Source organism: Macrobrachium rosenbergii, chromosome 49 (genome assembly GCF_040412425.1).
Source record: "Macrobrachium rosenbergii isolate ZJJX-2024 chromosome 49, ASM4041242v1, whole genome shotgun sequence".
Lineage (NCBI taxonomy): Eukaryota > Metazoa > Arthropoda > Malacostraca > Decapoda > Palaemonidae > Macrobrachium > Macrobrachium rosenbergii.
The window spans coordinates 30,740,228-30,761,105 of NC_089789.1; the positions used below are offsets into that span (position 1 = coordinate 30,740,228).

Genomic DNA, 20,878 nt, shown 5'->3' on the forward strand with positions numbered 1-20,878 from the left:
ACTTCAGTTATACTCAGTGACATGAGGCACTTGAGGGTTTTCCACTCATCCTCCTACTACCTCTTAACCTTTTACCCAAGTTGCAACAACTGATTCCACTGAAGGATACTTTTAAATAAAGGCAATGGTTTGTATTCCTGTATGAACATTTACATCTGAATATCCATTGAGAACCCAGTTAACAGAAACATCAGACATACTTAAAGGCATAATTTACATAAACTAAAGGAATCTTATGACCTTAAGCAGTAACCTAACTAGATCCAAGGGATGGAAATCGGAACTGGAAAGTTTCAGCACCAGCCACTGTGGGAACTTTTCTCACATGGATAATAATAATATACTGTTCACATCCTCAACTGATAGTCTGTTCCTAAATGAGGCTACTACTGGCAGTTCAGAAATAGATTTGATAAAGGATAATAATAATGTACTGCTCACATCCTCAACTGGTAGAATGTTCCTAAATGAGGCTACTACTGGCAGTTCAGAAATAGATTAACTTCCTGCAATTATATTTAACAGTGTGAGCAGAGTATTTTGTGTTTGGACGTTTGTGATATTTATGAAGTATGAAATGAAAGCAAGTGGAAGAAAATCTCTCTCTCTCTCTCATATTAAGAAGAATATTTTTTGTGCCCTATCTCTCATATCCAAGCTCATGGTTATCAAAATGCAGAAGTATGTGTGTTGTTTACTGTATAAAATATGGCTGTATAGTACTGTGCTGTGGTTTTAGGTCAGATTATTCACTATCATCCTCCCTTGCTTATATTTCTGGAGATAATACCTTATGTCTGGTGCCCCTCTGATGCTCAAAATGAGAAGTTTTTGATGCCAAGGAAAATTACTGCCAATTCATAGGTTTCTATGTGATTGCTCTTAAGTTTTGAGAACGTAATTCACTGAGATGTGAATTTAGAGTATAAGAGTACTGTACTGCATGTTTTCATTTGTGGATCACCTGGAATTTAATTATTAGAATGACAGTTTTTTTTTTTTTTTTTTCTTACAAGTGAAGAATTTTTTTTTTTTTATGCTTACAGGTGAAGATATGTCTACAGTGTCCAGATATAGGGAGGCTGTTCTGAAGGTCCTTGGGCTTGCTTCTTAAGGAATGGTCTTGATAAAGAAAGATGATACTTAACACGTGGAGTGCATCCAGCCCCCGTGCTCGGTTTTCCGTAGTAAATCTGGACAGCCTAAACTGCTGCTCTCATCCAATTTATTTGTTTTATTATATAAATACAATATAGATAGTTTTTACAATACAGTATTGAAATATAATGAAGTTTGAACCTGTAAATAGTTTAGTCAAAATTTTGTCACTCAATGTCAGATGTAGTAATTAATTAGCTGTAAGTTGAAGAGGGTTATGACTGGTAATGTACTGGTTCTTTTTAGAACTATAAATTCATTCTATTTATGTAATTTTACTTGTGCTAGTGGATTTTGGATTTTGTTTTTGTAATACAGTATTTGAGTCAAAATATTATAGATCCTCTAAACATACCTACCTCCATTGACTTACTGATTGGCGTCTTGTAATTCTCACTTCATCTTGTCCAGTAAAGGGTTTCTGTAAATTATGAATTATATTTACCTTATGCATTCAATGTCATGGACAAACATTTCTGTAGAGAACATGAATTGACCTTTTTCTTTTCAATAAACTAATTTTATATCATTTAAACCAATTTCAAAGTCCACATAATAAAAGACATCACACTTTTGTTTAACATACACAAGAAAACCAGTAACCAATAGGAACCTATGTGCATCTGGAGTCCCAATACCATAGCAATCAGTCATCTCACTTAGTGTGCTCACTGCTCAAAGGATTCCAGACTTTTCCAAAATATTCACTTTCATAATCCTTTCATTTAACCATCAACCAACTATTAGTTCATTCTTTCAGCTCCTTTCTTTTCACTTTTAGCAATAAGGAAATTCATTCATCCAGTCTACAGCACAAATATCGGAAAACTGAGAAAGTTCTCCTTCATCTCCAGCAGTTGACTCTCACTTAATTATTGGAAAAAAATTATTTTTTTCTTTTTTATCCTAATCTTATAATTAAAATTTCTGGCTCCAAGGTCCAATTATTATTATTATTATTATTATTAAATATATTATTATTCAGAAGGTGAAACCTATTTGTATGGAACACGCCCACAGGGGCCACTGACTTGAAATTAAAGCTTCCAAAGAATATGATGTTCATTAGGAAGAGGAGGAGGTAAAGGGAAATACAGTATATACTACATAAAGAAGAGATCCCACTTATTAATAAAGAAAAAATAAATTAATATGTAAAAATGTATTAAAATGCAAGAACAGCACTAGGGCAGCAGTGCATTGTATCTTTGCTTGAACTTCTGAAATTCCAACTGCACGACAACCTCTGGGAGGCTGTTCCACATTCCAACGGTGCGAGGAATACAGGACCTCTGGAACTGAAAAGTTTGACTGCACGGCACATTTACTGAATATTGTTGCTATTGTTCAGCTAATCTGGTTGCTCTCAGCAGGTAAAGGGGATCAGGGATCAACTGTGAATCTGAAAGATCTCTATTGAAATAAAACTTATGAAAAAGTAACAAACAAGATACCATCTGTTGATGGTCCAAGTCATAACCGCCAATATTAGGAAACAGAAATCTACCACTCTATCTACAAGAAATAAATCTCTGGCAGAAGCAGACATCCACACCAGAGAACAATATTCTAGTAAAGGAAGCACAAACGACCTAAAACAGGTTGCACTGATTTTATCACCGTTATAAATATATGAGGCCTTACGAACAATACCTAACTTTCATGTGGCATTTGCTGAAACTTTCATTAGATGTCTCTCAAATGTTAGCTGTGAGTCAAAAGTTATACCTAGAATAGTTAAAGCTTCAGACTCATTCAGGAAAGTTCCATCCACCTGAAGGGAAGGTTGGGGTGGGGAATCTGTATGAGATCTTCTAATTAATAGTGTTTTGGTTTTGCTGGAGTTCAGCCTCATACCCCACTGACTACACCATTCGCCGATCCGGTCCGAGTCCTGATTGAGGCTGGGGGCGGCTTCATTTCTCATAAGTGAAGACCTTACTACACCCACTAGTGTTCCATCGTCGGCATACTGGACAATCTTGTTTTCCAGGCCAACAACCATATCACTTGTATACACTAAAAAGAACAGTGGACCAAGAAAACTGCCCTGTGGAACTCCAGACAAAATAGGTCTTGAAGTAATCCTACAAATATCCACCCACTCCAAGATTCTTAAGTTTATAAATAAAAATGCCTTGTGATTTACTAAATCGAAAGCATCACTAAAATCTATTTGAATTACTCTTCACTCAAAACCCATATCAAGGTTCCCTTGCAAATGGCAAGTCAAGTCTAAAAGAGCATTACAGGTACCTAGCTGCTTCCTATGTGCATACTGACTATCGGCTAACAATCCTTTAGATTCTACATACTTATATAGCAGCTTGAAAATAAGCTTTCCAGCAAATTTGGAGAGCACAGGGAGAATACGCGACTCTTCAGAACAGGCAATGTATTATTAAGCTTGCGCTCATCCGCAAAGATACTACGTCAACATAAAAACCTATAGAATCTACTTGGGAGACAACAGATACTACGTCAACATAAAAACCTATAGAATCTACTTGGGAGACAACAAACTAGAAACTTTTTTTAAAAACAAAGGGAAGAAACCATCAGGATCTTCTCCACCCTAGCTGTCAAGATTATCCAGAGTTTTCTTAACATTCCTGGCGCAAAATGCAAATTTTGTAAAAATAGGTTCGGGATGACAAGTATCAGGGAGAGGGAATCTTCAGCCGATTGCTTAACTTCAGAGACTTGATGAAGCAGTTCAGCCTTTTTCCTAGGGCCAGTAACCAATCTACCATCATCTGTCAGTAGTGGTGGAATGGAGGACAAGCCTGACCCAAAGATAGATGATGCCAACTTGGTCCACCACAGATGAGGCTTGAGTAATTCCTTCAAGTTTCCTCTTCAAGGAATTCCTGTAATTTCTCTCAGCTGTATGGTAAGCTCAATTTGCAGCATGGTGAGACTCAACAAAAATGGTGTAATTTTCATTTGAACAATTTTGTCTCCATGCATTGAATTTGGTCTGTTTGCCATGGTAGGCTCGTCTACATGTATCATCAACCCATGGCTGGTCATTTGTCCTAAATCTGATGACCTTTCTAGGGACATATCCCATTAAAATAGCCATCAGCATTTCATTTAACTTCTTCTTGGGATCAGGATCTAATATAGCATCTGAAATATTAAGTTCCTAACAAGCTTCAATAATGCGATCCCAATTGGCTCTGGATTTTATACAGACTGTTTTTCCAATGGTGGCATTAGCCATATACTGATTGACAGATATGTCCATCTCAATGGTGGAATGATCAGAAGTGCCTATATATTCACAGACCTTGGACTTGACAATAGCTAGAACATTGGTGAAAATGAGGTCTAATCTATTACTAGAAATGTGGGTGGGTTCCTCAATTAGCTGGACAAAATCTGAGGGTACACAGAACTCAGGAGCAGACCAGCCATGTTGTGGAATTTGAATTTAGCCACTCACTGTGTGTATGATATGTTTTGATAATGCGCTGCCGACTGATAAGAAGCTGCAACCTGCTATGTGGTTGCAAGTCAGTTGGCTCTCTGTTCTCTTAAAATAAACATCACTGCAGAATGTCTCATTGCAAACCCAACATGGCACAGTGAGTTTTTGAGCCAAGTTGTGCCCCTGATATGTCGACCACCCCAGGCCACGCCAAGGCATGTTTCTCCTGCAATGCCCTACCCTTGTCACAGATGCAAGCACAGACATTAATTGCAGACCAGCAACGTGCCATCCATTCCCTTCAGGATGCCCTTCCCGGTTATGGATCACGTGCGGGCAAAGTCCCTATCTCTACTGCCCCCACAGAAATATGATGCTGTGATGTCCTCAGCAGAGTTCAGGTCCTGGAGACATTTGATGACGTGTTGGATTCACCTTAACAAGTTTCCACAACATGATGTTGTCCTGCACATTTGGCTCAACTGTGTTCCAGCACTGCAACGTGCACTGGATGCTCGGTATTTGGATGCCAAATGGAATGCCCTTGCCCCAGACACAGCTCTGGATGTCATCGGAAACATCATGTTTATAGTCGCTGAATCAGGCAGTGCAGTGGTCAGAATTTTTTGCTCTTGCCCAAAGGAGCAAGGAGTCCATGAGCGATTATTTCTCAAAGTGCACTCAAAAAGCCACCGATTGTGATTTTCAGTGTCCCAAATGTGGGGTGTTTAGCTGAATACATGCTACTACATAAAATAATAGTAGGTCTTAATGATCCTGTGTTAAAAATGCATGTACTTCAAACGTGTGATACATTTAAAAGTGTAAATGCCCTTCAGGTTTTGTGTAGTACTTTTGAAGTTGCGCACCAAGACGCTGAAAGTGTCCCACGTGTTGTTGCACGGGAGTCAGCTGGCGCTTCAACTGATGACATCACAGGCAGTGATGACGTAGAGCCAGACGTTGTGGTGTTGTGCAGCAATTCAAATGCAAAGCAGTGCTGGAACTGCAGGGGATGTCATTCCCCTGGTCAAGCATCATGCCCAGCAAAAGATGTCATGGGTGCCAAAAGGTAGGGCACTTCCAGAAATGCTGCAGTAGCACAAAGAAGGTGCCACTTGCCTCGAGTGTGGTGATCATTGCAGAGACACACACCTCCTCCCACCCAACAATCAAGGTTTGTGTCTCCCACGGGAGGGGAGGGCAATGTCTACATTTCTGTAGCAGAAACAGGAGCGCAGATCTGCTTTGCCAGACCCACGATGCTTTCAAGCCTGCATATAAAACCCCTGGAATTGTAACCTTGAAAGGGTCTGAGGGATGTAGCTAATCTTCGAGCAAGTTGCATCAGATCAATGACATGAGCCATTGAAATAGGTGGGCAGTGCACGAACAAAAAGTTTACTTCGTGCCAACGGCCAAGAACTTTTATATGTCACTAAATGCCTGTAAGAAGCTGGCAATAGTACCACCAGGTTTCCCTCACCCTTGCCCCCTATTTGCATCAGCTGACATCACTAGTGAGGCAGTCTCGTGACCCAACTCCCCTCAGATGAAGCACGCCACCATACCGATCCCACACATACAGGAACATCCCAAGACTGGAAGAATGGCTGTTATGTCAATTTTCATCTACAACCTTCAACATGACCAGGGAACTTTTACCTGTAATGACGGGCAAGCAACACCACATACAGTACATTTATTGCCTGGAGCCTTAACTTATGCCTGTCATACGCTGGCAGCAATCCCTAACCATTGGGAAGAGGAGGTCAAGGCGAAGGGTGTGATAGAACCAGTCCCAGCAGGGGATGCAAAGGAGTGGTGTGCAAGGATGGTTGTGGTAGCCAAGAAGACGGGCCAACCTTGCTGCACAGTGGACTTCCAATGTCTCAATGCCCACTGTCTTCGTGAGACTCATCATACACCAGCACCCTCTGACATGGTTTCAAGCATTCCTATACATACGTATAAGACTACAGAGGATGCCTATTTGGGTTTCCACCAAGTGGAGTTGGGTGAGGATAGCCGCCCACTCACAACCTTCATCACCCCATGGGGCGGTACCATTACCGTAGAACACCCATAGGTCATTGTTCAGCTTCCGATGCATACACAAAAAAGTTCAACGATGCCCTGCAAGACATCACCAGAAAGCATAAATGCATCGACGACACTTTGCTATACGATCACAGCATCAAAGAGGTGTTTTGGCACATGTATGAATTCCTGTCAACTTGTGCCTCAGCAGGGATTGCACTCAAACCCAGGAGGTTCAAATTCTGCAAGAATTAGGATGGGAGGCATACAAGTCTGCACATGAACGTCTAGACGCCATTCTTAACTTCCGTATGCCAGAGAAGCCCTCCATCACTGATATTAGGTCATGGTTTGGATTCATGAATCAGTTAGCCCCCTTCCTAGCAACAGCGCCCATCATGAAGCCCTTCAGGGACCTCAGGAAACCCACTGGGAAAAAAGCAAGTTACGACAAGACACCCTACGATAATCATAACGGATTGGAGCAAGGAGGGCATTGGTTTCGTCGTCCTCCAGCAGTATTGTGCTTGTCAGTCAGCTGACAGCCCCTTTTGTGCAAGGGCGGCTGGGGTTTCGCCCTATGTGACAGTTGACACCTCACACCTACTGAAGGAGGGTATGCCCCTGTAGAAGGAGAAGTCCTTGCAGTCACCTGGTGCTTGCGGAAGGCCAGGTTGAGACTGCTTGGGTGCCCTAATCTCACCAACATCACGGACCACCACCCCCTTGTCAAATTGCTGGGTGATAGGGCCCTTAAGGACGTCATCAACCCAAGGTTGTTCAACCTGAAGGAGAAGACACTCCAATTCAAGTTCCACATCAAATACCTGCCCGGAAAAAGGAGTACAGCAGTGGATTTTCTCTCAAGGCACCCAGCTATTAGATCATCCCACGAAGCCTCTGACGAGGACCTGGAGGACGACATCCAAGTGGCAGCAGCATGTGCAACCATGGCCGCCTCGGAACAGGACACCATCATATTGGATGAAAACTGCGTCAGAAGCACTGCATTCAATGACCCAGTGTCTCAGCTTTTGCTACCAGAGTCGCAGCAGGCGATTGGCCCCAACAGAAGTCACAAGAAGCCACCTGCCTTCGTCCCTTCTTCAGCGTTTGGGATCGGTAGCCATGAACCAGGATCTGGTAACACATTCTGTGGATCAAGGATACATAAGTCCGGTTATCCCCAAAGATTTACGTCGTCAGGTAGCCGCCAGCCTACATGCAGGACACCAGGGCCTCGACTCTATGCTTAGAGGTGGCAGACAGTCAGCATTCTGACCAGGAATAGAAGGAGACGTTCAGCAATGCTGTGCCCAATGCACCTCATGTGATGAACACCCCCATTCAATGACTCCCAAAGCAATGGTGCTCGTGCCCCCAACAGAATACCCCTTCCAGCAGGTCGTCGCAGATGTTTCAGATAGAAGGGACCATATACATAGTATATGCAGACAGACTAACTGTCTGTTTGGAAGTGGCTCTCTTCCCCAACGGTGCCACATCTGACAAAATAAGCAATCACCTTCGATCATATTTTTCATGCTGGGGAGCCCCAGAACAATTACCAATAGACAGAGGTACAAACTTAGCCAGTGAAGAGATAGAGGCCTTCTTCAGGAGCTGGGGAGTCAAGGTCCTTCTGTCGTCAGCCCAGAAGCCCCAGTCCAATGGCAGAGCAGAAGTAGCTGTCAAATCAGTAAAAAGGCTCCTCCAAGAAAACACATCAAAAGGCGGCACCCTCGAGTCAGACAAGACAGCCCTGGAGATACTTCAGTTTCTCAACACGCCTCTCAGGGAGATCAACAAGTTGCCATCTGCCATCTCAGCTCACAACGGGTCGCCAACTATGTGACAGGGTACCTACAGCTCAAAGAAACCTGTTGGTAGACAGGTGCTGGAGACAGATTATACATCAAAGGGAACTGCAAGTGGCAAAATCGCAGGGGGCTATGTGTACCCCTGACATTACCAGGAGACTGCTACCCTTCAAACTAGGTACCCATGTACGTATACTGAACCAAGCTACTAAACAGTGGGACAGAACAGGCATAATATCAAAAACCAGGCCCCACCATCGGTACACAGCAAAGCTGAACGTGAGCGGTAGGCTCTAAAAAAAGGAACAGACGGCACTTGAGGGTCGTTGCTCCGGCCCCCCCTAGCACACCTGTGTCCCAGCCCTGCACCTCCGTGAGTCCTACACCCCTAGAGCCAGTAGCCCACTCCTGTCAGGAGTCCAGTGTCGTTAGTAAGCCTAGAAGGGCTGCCTGCAAACCCAAGTGGCTCAAAGATTTTTTGTGATGCTAATATTAATTATTTCTTACACATATTACGTACAATTATGTTAAGAGTGAATCTTATATTTTATACATGTATATATTTAAGCGTATTTACTTTAATGCCACTGAACATTGTACAGTGGAACCCCGGTCTCCGACCGTACCGAAACTCAACAAAATCGGATTCCGACACAAAATGCCGAGTAAAGTTTGCGCCGGTTCCCGAACAACAAACCGGAATCCGACCCAACGCGATCCGACCCGTCGACGAAACATATGATGTTTGTAAACAAAAGTGTTTCGGTAACGCCGCCGCTAGTTGGCGTTGTTGGTGGCGTTCTTCCCACGCACATTTAAAAGCACTTAAAGCAGTGATTTTATACATTACAGTAGACTTTGAATGGAATTTACCATAAATTAATACAATCCTGAACGTACACAATGTTTATGTAATTAGTACCGCGATACGCCACCAGGACGGCACTCTGGTTTGTTTACATCCGCTTGCCACAAGCTGCCGATGCCGACACCTAACTTAAGAAACGTTTTCTTAATTTTTATAACAGACTCTACAGTACATTCGGCTTATTTTTAATACTGTATTATTAATTTAATGTAATGACCAGGCTTGTTTTTCATTGTATTTATCATTAACAACAGTTTTTGTGCGTACCGTTACAGTACATTCTGGAGTGCATATAGTCTGCCTAGCCTAGCCTGCAGCGCCGGTCTACCACTGGTAGGCCAATTTTTTTGATACAGTATGCATTTAAAACTGTAAGAAGACTTCTAATAAGGTAAGTTATTTAACTCTGAACTTATTTAATTGTAATGTGTGTAGTGTTTTGTATAAAAAGACAAGGTTGGAGTAGTGACTGGTGGTCAGGAACGGATTAATCCATTTTCAGTTATTTCTTATGGTCGAAATTGATTCGGAATTCGGCAAAATCGAATCTCGACACTCCTTCTAGAACGGATTAGCGTCGGGAACCGAGGTTCCACTGTACTCAGTGTATGTAACTGTATGCTATGATGTTGAAAGTAAGTTAATTCTTCTTTCTTTTTTTCTATAGTTACAATGTGACACTTACTCCTTTAATTTTTACCACGTATAATCTTGGGGAGGGAATGTACGATATGTTTCGATAATGTGCTGCTTACTGATAAGAAGCTGCAACCTGCAATGTCGTTGTGAGTCACTCGGCTCTCTGTTCTATTATAATAAACATCACTGTAGAATGTCATCTCACTGCAAACCCAACACTAAGTTTTGCATTACAGTCTCCACAAATAACGAATAAAGCTTTTGAATCTGTGACTGAGCCATACTAATCCTCTCCAAGAGAGTCATATATAGAATCATTGATATTTGGATTGAAGTAAACAACAAGTACATTGTAGAACTACTGAAAACTTCAAAACAAAGAAATTCATGGCAACTACACTCCAAATTTTTCTGACAATAAATAGGTCGTCCAGACTTCGTGTATATGATACAGCCATACCTTGTGCATGTGGGATGTTACGATGATAAAGTCAGGGCCATCAAATCCCAGGATTAACAACTCAACCATTGACTTGTTACTACTTACAAGTGTCTCAGATAAAAACATCAAATCGTAGTTACAGGCACAACACTGAAGATCATGAAAATTTGACCTTAAGCCCAAAATATTTTAGCAAAATACTCTGCAATTTTTCTTACTGTAATGAGTAACAGGCCCAGGGTTCAGCTCAAGTCTCCCGAAAGAATTAAAATTAACAATATAAAATCATTATTAAAACTAATAAATACTGTAGACTCATAACAACAGTAACACTGTAAAAGTCAACAGAACAATAGACAACAATGCCATCAACAACAACAGCACTTACATTATTTACAAAAATTCTGTTGAAAGTATAAATAAACATTTTCATATATCATTGAAAAAAGTGCCAGAAGTAACTTGTCATCAAGGGGGCCGGCACACCTTGTAAGGCAAATGAAAGCTGCCAGGTTTGCCACAACAACTGGGGGAGGACAGTCAAGATGGGTTTAGAAATAAAATGCTCAGAAGGAATAGGCAGGTGAAGATGAAGGCACTTTCCCGATAATCCACCAAGCAACTGGCTTTCTCATCAGCCTGTCCTAGTGCTACTCTGTTTACATTAGCAATTAATGATATCAGTAACATGCTACCGGTCGGAATTAAAAGTAACCTGTATATGGATGATTTTGCCATATATTATACAGCATTACGCATAAAGCATGCAGAACGAATGATTAATAAAACCATAATAAAAATAGATGAATGGATCTCACCTGTAGGCTTTAAGTTTTCCATAGAAAAAACTCAAGCTGTCATGTTCTGTAAAAATAAAAATTGGAAAAAAGGTGAAGAAATAGAGTTGAAAATCAGAAACCATAATATACCAGTTAGCCAAACTGCAAAATTTTTAGGATTAACATTTGATGCACACCTGAATTGGAAAGCCCACATAACTTACATAAAATCAAAATGCAAAAGGGTGCTATGTCTAATTAAAAAACTATCACACACAAATTGGGGAGCTGATAGACATATTCTTACCATACTGTATAAAGCAACAGTATTATCAATCATTGACTATGGAAGTGAAATATATTGTTCAGCGTCAAAAGCAGCACTGAAAGTATTAGATCCAATTCACAATGAAGGACTAAGAATATGCACAGGAGCATTTAGATCCTCACCAGTCTCCTAAGTACAAGTCGAATGTAGCTAACTGCCACTGTTCCTCCATAGAGAGTTCATAACAATAAAAAGTGCACTAAGAATCAAGACAAGTTATTCACCAAACAAAAATCTATTTGATCTAAGAGATATATTTATAAACAATCATCCACCTCCTTTCCCAATTAGAGATAATAAATTGTTTGAGTCACTGAACATAGATATACAAGTACCTTCAACAGTGAAGTTACCACCCCCATTGGACCATGAATAAAGTAAGGACTTGCACACAGCAGAAATATTAATCAAAAAGTTCTTCATATACCCCAGAACACCATAGACAAAAAACCATAGATCATATAAGACAAAAATGTTCACATTGCGCAATTTATTCAGATGGGTCCAAATCACAACATGGAGTAGGATATGCAGTTATATCCCAGAACAAGTCATATCAGTTATCTTTGCCTAATACTGTACTGTAATGCCTCAGTCTTCACAGCAGAGTTGTGTGTAATTGCAGTAGCCATCAAAATTATAAAGCAAATATCATTCAATAATTTTGTTATGTTTAGCGACTCAAGAAGCACTATAGAAGCCATTCAAGGTTACTACTCAAAAAATAATATTGTACAGGAAATTAAATATGAATGCCACAAATTGTATAATATGGAAAAAATATTGAAATATGTTGGATCCATGCCCATGTAGGGATTAAAGGAAATGAAGAAGCTGATAAAGCAGCCAAAGAAGCAAACCACATGGCAAGAGCAAATGTAAAAATCCCAACTAGTGATTACATAAGAGATATAAAAACAATCATTGTAAATAAATGGCAAAATAAATGGAACGAGGAACCTATAAACAATACAGTAAATTGAAGCAGATAAAATCCAGCATTGGAAAATGGAGCTCACCATCTCAGAACGAGAGATGCACACAAGTAATTCAGACGCATCTGCGAATAGGCCACACTCGTTTGACATCTGGACACTTGATGAACATTCCACATGGCCCTCCTCCTGAATGCCCAGAATGCAGAGTGTTGATAACAGTCAAACATGTGTTGTGTGACTGTCCAAAATATAATCAACAGTGAGTATCAACCTTTGGAAATAAATCGATGGGGGAAATTTTATCGGAATCTTATACATTTTCAGTCATCCCAATTTTAACATTCATGAAGAAGTGTAACTTAATAGACAAAATATAAAACCAAGTAAAAATTAAAATATGGAAGCCCATAGGGCATTTAATGAATAAAAAAAATCATGTAATTTATTCTGAATTTTAATTTTTAATTTTTAAAAATTTTATTTTATTCTTTTTAATCTTAAATTATTTTGCTGTATGTATGGAAACAAGCAAAAGTATTTATCGTATACATATGTTTCAGGGTAAAAGCATGTTCAATATAGGACGAGACAGCGACTACCAAAAATAGGTTTTTCCTACGTCAAAACCTGTTTTTTCTTTTAAACTTCATTTTTAGTTATTCATCATCACGAGAATGACCTATTTGGTCCCAGTTCTAGGCCTATGGCCTAGACTGGAACAAATATTTCATCCTAATCCTTCGGGCCAGCCCTATGAGAGCTTTGTCGTATATCTTCGTAAATTATTTTCATTTTCCTTTGGTGTTGTGGCTAGTATATATTTACCCATATTTGGAACAAATTTTTCAATGTATTGTATACATATAATCATTGGTTCATATTCACTTATAAGTCGTTGGACTTCTCCTAAGTGCATTCTCGTTAATAATCCATTTATGTTCCATTGAATTATATAACGATTGAATGGTGTATTCTGAGAGTGGTCAAATTACTCTAAATTATTTAGGAAGATTTAAAAAAAAATTTGTTACAGGTTAATTTGTATTTTTGTGAGTCTTGGTTCATTTTTTGTTGTTGTTTTAATTTGACTTTCATTGACTGTTACATTTTTACTATCTTGATTTAATTTTTCCATTTTGATTTTTTTTAGAATATTATCTACGACACTGATATGTTTTTCTTTGTAATATTCTAAATGTTCAATACACATGCAACCTTCTCCATGAGATTTGATGTTTGTTTTTTCCTTATTCCTATACCCCATGAAATTTCTTGTGGTGTTGGTTAGGCTTTCTTTGGTTATAGTTTTATTTTTGTGGCACATTGCTACATGTATCTTCATGTTCATTAGCTTGTTGTTCCTTCTTGGTTTTTCTTGTGGTGCCTATAACAGGTGATGAGTGAATTTCTTTGCTTTCATCGCAGTTATCTGTGTGTTGGTTTTCCATTTCATCTGAATTTTGTGATTCTGCTCCTAGAGTTATTATTGTTACTATGGGAGACAGTGAAATGTTTGATTTAGTGTTCTGTTTCTGAACTTTAGCTTTTGGTGAGATTGGTGGGTTATTTATCTTTTTACAGCTTTGTTTGGTGGAATTAGGTGGGGTCTTATTGAGTTGCCTCTTCCAAGTTGTGTTGTCCATTTAGTCACATTCTTGTGATTTTAATTCTTTTTCGTCTTTCTCTATGTCAATACTAGTATCTATTTCTGGTAAGGAGGTAAATGTATTGTCAACTGTGATAATGTCATGGTTGTATGAAATCTCCATAGAAGAGTTCTTTTGATCATGTATTTCTTTTAGTGATATTTCTTTATTTTTATTGTCATTCACTTTAGTTTGGTTATTGTTTGATTTTGAAGTATCTGCATACCTAAATTTCTTAGGTGGGTCATTCAATCCTCTCACTTTTAGTTCTAACTTGGCTTCCATGATCGATATTCCAGTTCGTTCTTGTAGTAATTTAAGTTTGGTATTGTAAATACAGAATGCACGTTTTAGAGCGGGCATGATGCTCTAGGCCACAATTTATGCATTTTGATTGGCCACAGTCCCAGCGTGTTATATGTTCTTGCGAACTGCAATAGGCACATCTGGAAAAATTTCTGCATTTAATGGCTCTCTTGTGATGGGCATCAGTTCAACAAGTAATTTTCCAATTTTAATAAGGATATTTCTTAGTCGGCTCGTAAATTAAAAAACCTTGACCAGTTTGATTCTCCAAAAAGAGAATCAAAGTGAACCAAGGTTCTTTTGTTAATTTTTTTAGGCTCCAAAGGGCCCACAGTTGAAAAGTTTGAACTATTTTTTATTCCTTTTTTTGATAGGGACACACGCACAGAAACATCTGGCTCAGAGGAAAATGGTTCCATTGTAACAATGCCAGGTCCTTTTTTTACAGGGATATCCTTTTTCTCGCATGGGTCATCAACATTTGGAGAATTTTCAATCGCCAAGGTGGGCACAGAGGTCGTCATCTGTGCCAAAACAATATCATTAGAGGGCCCAGGGGTACTCGATTCTTTATTGTTACTATTCATAAAGATCGAACAGAAAGAGAAAAAAAAATAATAAACCTGAAAACTTTATATCATTAGCCTTTCATGGGGTTTATTCTTCCACTAATGGCACAAGTGACAGCTGACTCCCAAATGTCCGCCCCTACCCTACCCCACAGTGGATGGCACAATACGATTAGAGTGGGCCAAGTGTAAGCCAAATCTGCTTGCTAGGACCGAGAGTATTACCAGAATACAATCATCCCCACCCTAATCGTATTGTAGGCAAACCGGATAGAATCCCGAGAGTCCTATTCCCAGAGCTAAACCCCCCCTGGAATCCATGGGCCAGCCCCACAGAATAGTTCTACCCTTGAGATATCAATCTGATATCTCTCAGGTCCGAACATTACCGGGTAGTTGATGATCCTACCACAGTTCTCACTATTTAGCCTCAGATATAAACCCAATCCCAGTTATGATATCTTTTCCTATTTAACAGGCCCAATAAATTTAGTAAAAGTGGAAAATTCCACATATTTAATCCAAAATAATATATAATGGTACAGTATATGGGACTCTTGGACTCAAACCCAGAAACAGATCCCTGGGGTTCAAGAGGCCCCTCACCACGTCAAGGTGGTCCCAAATCGAGGGGGTCCACGTGGCGATAATGGTGCCCCTGGGTCTGTATCTGATTCATGAGAAACACTTAAAAAGTGTTCAACCAGAGCATTACTAACCTCTAAAGCATCAGTGATGTGCTGATTGTTTACCCTTAGACTGGAGGGAGCTTGATGTATATTTCCCTACAACTTCCCTCACTCTCCTCCAAACTGCAGATGGTCTGTGGATAAAATTTCATTTCATCTTACTGGAAATATTTAACTAAAATGCTGCTGGAAGTCTATCATTTAATAGTAATGAAAATATTCAAATATATCCCTACTAAAATAGTGCTGCTGAAAGTATTTCATTCAATACTACAGAAAATATTCTAGCAAATTCTACTGAAAGCGATTTTTTTACTGCAACAGAAAATAAATTATTTAATACATACACCTAAAAATAATCACTCGATTTTTTTTTACTGCAACAGAAAATAAATTATTTAATACATACACCTAAAAATAATCACTAAGTTGTTTCTGGTAACATTTTTCTATACAACTGAAAACAATTTCATTTAATCCTACTGAGAATATTTCACTAAACTGCTGCAGAACACATTTTTTCTATGGTACAAAACGAAATTTTTATCTAATTCAAATAAAAGACACTCAATAAAACTGCTACCAAAGGCACTATTTATACTGCACCAAAAATGAAAATTCAAGCAGTCCTATTAAACAAAATCCTACTTAACAAAATTTATGCTGAAAACATTTTTTCCCACAACACTGAAAATAAATTCCATTCAATCCTACAGAAAACATTTAACAAAACTGCTTCTGAACACAATATTGTACTGAAAATTAAAATTTATTGAATACTGTAATACTTATGAGAACGTTTCACTAAATAGCTGCTTAAAGCATCTTTTCTACGGCGCTGACTATGATATTTCATTAAATTCTAATGAAAAAATTAAACTATTCTGCTCCTGAAAATATTTTTTACCATGGAACTGGAAATGAAATTTGATCTAATAGTACTGAAACATTTAAGTAAATTTTTTCCTCGTTCAGTTTCATCTAACTTCATATCCGTCTCAACTAAGCTTTACCGTAACTAGAGTCCCAATATCTATACAGGGCCTCTGACCAAAAAATCTATTACCAGTTTCATTACGTAGATCTGTATTAGCAATACTATATCGTGAACATATTTAATGACTATCACCCTTCTATTTTCTACCCAATGAAGACCTGCATTCGCGTCAGCAACATATTGCATAACAACATCTATAACCAAAAGAAATAAAAAAAAGGTATAGAATTCCAACCTGCAGCGCACTTGTCCCAACTTCAAATAGACCATTTAATTTTCCAGTTTACAAAGACTGCCCTCAAGCTACTTCGAAATTTATGGGCTACAAACTTCTGGGGAATCCTAAAATCTCATAATATTCCCTAGCACAATCATGTTGGCAATTTCATCTCCTTGACTTAATGCGTTCCTTTCTCAAGACTTGGCTCCGTCTGCCCTCAGTGAAGTGTCAACTGCTGTTTCTAACCCAAGAAATTAGCATAAATATCTTGTGTGAATTGTCATGCAACAGTAAAGAAATTAATGTGGTGGGTACTAAAAAAGCAAATTATGAAGATCAACCAAGTGAAAAATATAACTGTCCACTCACATGTAGGATGTGACGTTGCTAGCGCTTCTTTATTATACAATGACATGCTGTATAAAAAAGAGCAGTGCGCAACATGATTTAAGATGGGAATCCCAGTGTTATAATTATTCACGCTCTGGGGACGAGTTAATTTAATACACTCCATAATAATTTTGCCAGGCGGGTGAGGGGTAATGGGAGACAGTAAACAAAACGAAAAGTTGGGAATCCCTGAGTCGTGAACGTTCGACCTCGTAAGGAGGGAAGAATTTAGCAATGTTCCATTTCTTTCTTTCCTGTTTACTGTTTCTAGCGGCCTGGGATGGAGTATCTGCAGACCACGGTCTAGACCGGGGTGCATAATTCAAGATGATTATCTATTCTTATTCAGATCTTCGCATTTTAATCACTGTAACTTTGCCACGACGTCTTCTTCCAACGCATTTGAAAACCACCTGAGAGGAGAGAGCGGAAAAGGCTCGTTTGTCTGTTCCTTTCGTGAATTTCTTAGGCTGAAATTGGTCGGTGCTCTCTCTCTCTCTCTCTCTCTCTCTCTCTCTCTCTCCATACTGACTGTTCGCCACTTATGCCTCCAATAGCTCTTTACTCAAAAACGGCTCCAATAGCTCTTTACTCAAAAACGGCTCCAATAGCTCTTTACTCAAAAACGGCTCCAATAGCTCTTTACTCAAAAACGGCTATGTATATTCGACTGAAAACAAGCGCGGAGAACTGGCAATCCGTGTTCAGGCATTCCTAAGAAACAACCCAAAAGTACCTAGAAGCGTAAACAGAATCGTTTGCCCATATGTGAATACGGAATGAAGAGGATGATAAAAAATCGAAATTATATCAAAATATAAGCTAGACTTGTATATTAAGTATCCTTTTTACACACACCACAAATATATAATACCCACAAGATGTCACAACATGAAAATAAAAATTTAATGCAGACTGCCTATGTAAATCAAGTGCAAAATGAAACATCAAGTAAATGAAGAATGAAAGGAGACTATGTTATCTAAAAGAAAATTCTGCGGATAATTTGTAACAACTGATCCCAATTTAAATAATGCGGACACAGCGTTCATCACCACTAATGCAACCTTGTTTAATAGTTGCACAAGAACGGACGTGTAAATTTATGTTTTTGTGCATATGTAACTAAGTTGTAGAGCACCGGGGTCGCATTTTGCAAGGCCCATGGTTCAATCCCTCCCTGCCACACATTAAGTCGACCCAACTGTGAAAAGTACAAGAGTCAGCTTTATGTGACATCACAAGACAGCCCTTCGCGAGTAGGGTGACGTTGCCATACTGCTTTACCTCCCCGGAGTACGAAAAGAAGTCTCCTCCTACGAAGCAACTGCAACGCTTCTATGAAAAACCATTCCTATGCCAGGAAAATGCTCATGGAGAGTCACGCTACTCTGCAAGGCCCTTCGTCAGACCAGTATCTGAACTATAATTCTCGAGAGCTTGAGTGAGAAATTTGTGGCGAGAATACATCTTGTTTTCCCTCTGATGCAAAACTTGTTAAACTTGGCAGTGGCATTGTTAACTCATCTTGATTTCATTCTCGTCTGGTTTTCTAGAATCTTTCTTTGCTCGTTCAATGGTCCAAATAAAAAAGCTTTTCACATCACGTATTTCTACCAAGGCAATAATTCATCGCTTTATACCTGTATAAACTGTTTAGTAGAAACGTCTGGGTTCAGCAAAGTTCACATTACAAAAAAATGAGGGATAATACGCTCTTTAAATATGTGTATTATTACTTCAAACTGACAACTCCAATATATGACTTTCCTTTATCCAAAGTTTAGCTGCAAGGGAATGAAGCTACTGTACATAGAATGAAAGACTTATCCTCACAAAAGGCAATCCCTTTTTCCCTTACGGGAGAACGGTGTCGATGAACACGGCTCCTCGAATGCGACAGAAGGCACGAGAGCCACGGGCCTCACGGTGATGGTCGTAGGTTCGAAAGAGCGACAGTAACAACCATTCGATCCTCCTGAAGCACCCAAGCATCCCATTTGCAGGGGGCGCCCTCACCAAAAATGTAAAGGTCATGAATAGAGAAGGAAAGCTAGAAGACTTTTCTGTACTATTTCTTAGACTCTGTGATGTGTGATCTACTGTATATAGTCAGACAGGCTTCGAGTGGTAGTGAAAAGGAGTGGAGGCGGTGGGGCGTGGTAGAGGGCACAATGTGCATGCGCGCCATGAAAAATATATATATATATATATATATATATATATATATATATATATATATATATATATATATATATATATATATATATATATGCTTATATGTCACTAAATAGCGTGACAATATATTATATTTAGTTGTAGGCCACAGGAAAAAATAAAGAAAGAGTACCAAGCGCTTTCGTATTCTTCCAACACATTTTCGAGGTACAATGTGTTGAAAATGTGTCGAAAGAACACGAAAGCGCTTGGTACTCTTTCTTTTATTTTTTCCTGTGGCCTTGGCTAAATATATATATATATATATATATATATATATATATATATATATATATATATATATATATATATATATAAATAAATGTTCATGGCATGCATGCACATTATTATATATATATATATATATATATATATATATATATATATATATATATATATATATATCAAAAGTCCTTCAAAAGAAGGCATCGTACCCCATACAAAAAGGGGAAAAAGCATGTTAAAAGAAGAAGAAATATATATATATATATATATATATATATATATATATATATATATATATATATATATATATATTATATATATATATATATATATATATATATATATATATATATATATATATATATATATATATATATATATATATATATATATATATATATATATGTCACCAGTGTGAGGCCAGGGTAGGCCTCAGGTAGGTAGGGATCGGGAGGGTAGAGGGATACATGACGGGCAATGCCAGATTCCAGCGCAGCGTAGCTAGCGCCATCAAGCTCGTGTGTGTGTGTGTGTGTATGTATATATATATATATATATATATATATATATATATATATATATATATATATATATATATATATATATATATATATATAAAACTTTACGGGCAAAATTTTTCTCTTACACAGTTATAAATGATTTTAAGCACGAATAATTTTGTGGCATAAGTTTATATTTTCAAGTACCTTTATCTACTTTGTTACTGTCTGCTACCGTTCAGCGAAAAGCCATTTCTAATTCTCAATCATTTGCCGTCATTCTTTTACACTGTTACTTTCTTATTACTCACATTTCTTCGCACAGTATTATTCTTTGTTATTCACTGTTGTTTCTTTTCTGTTTGGCATTCTTTACAGAATCCGGGAAAGTTTCTAAAAACAAATCCGAAATTTTACTCTGTTACTGATGTGTTTACAAGTTCACAATGAGTACTTATTTCGGTGTCAAGCACACTGCCCTAAGTTGTCCTAACCTTACCTTATTGTAACCAAGGTCTAAAGAATACAAGACAGTAACAGTGTAAGAGTATAACGGCAAATGAGATAAGAAATATAGATAAGAAATAAAACTGCATTTTTACAGAACGGTATCAGAAAATAACAAAAAAGAAAGCTACATAATTTGCAAACTTAAACTAAATCTCTCTCTCTCT

At 38.4% G+C, this 20,878-nt stretch overlaps 1 protein-coding gene and 1 long non-coding RNA gene across 3 annotated transcripts in view; one reads left to right on the forward strand and one right to left on the reverse strand.

Moving 5' to 3' along the window:
• mRpS35 (mitochondrial ribosomal protein S35) overlaps positions 1–1,586 on the forward strand; it is a 28,255-nt gene extending 26,669 nt beyond the window's left edge. Inside the window, exon 7 of the mRNA XM_067093084.1 lies at positions 1,047–1,586. Within this exon, the coding sequence (XP_066949185.1) occupies positions 1,047–1,114 (68 nt within the window). The 3' untranslated portion in view covers positions 1,115–1,586. The remainder of the gene's footprint in view (positions 1–1,046) is intronic.
• The window catches only part of LOC136832236 (uncharacterized), a 110,193-nt gene that overhangs the window by 14,258 nt on the left and 75,057 nt on the right, over positions 1–20,878 (reverse strand). The window contains exons 3-6 of one of the 2 annotated variants that reach the window (XR_010851130.1): positions 15,686–15,789; positions 12,527–12,716; positions 11,219–11,264; positions 1,518–1,579 (exon numbers count right to left, since the gene is read on the reverse strand). This is a non-coding gene — a long non-coding RNA (uncharacterized lncRNA). The remainder of the gene's footprint in view (positions 1–1,517; positions 1,580–11,218; positions 11,265–12,526; positions 12,717–15,685; positions 15,790–20,878) is intronic. The other variant, XR_010851131.1, reaches the window with a different exon arrangement.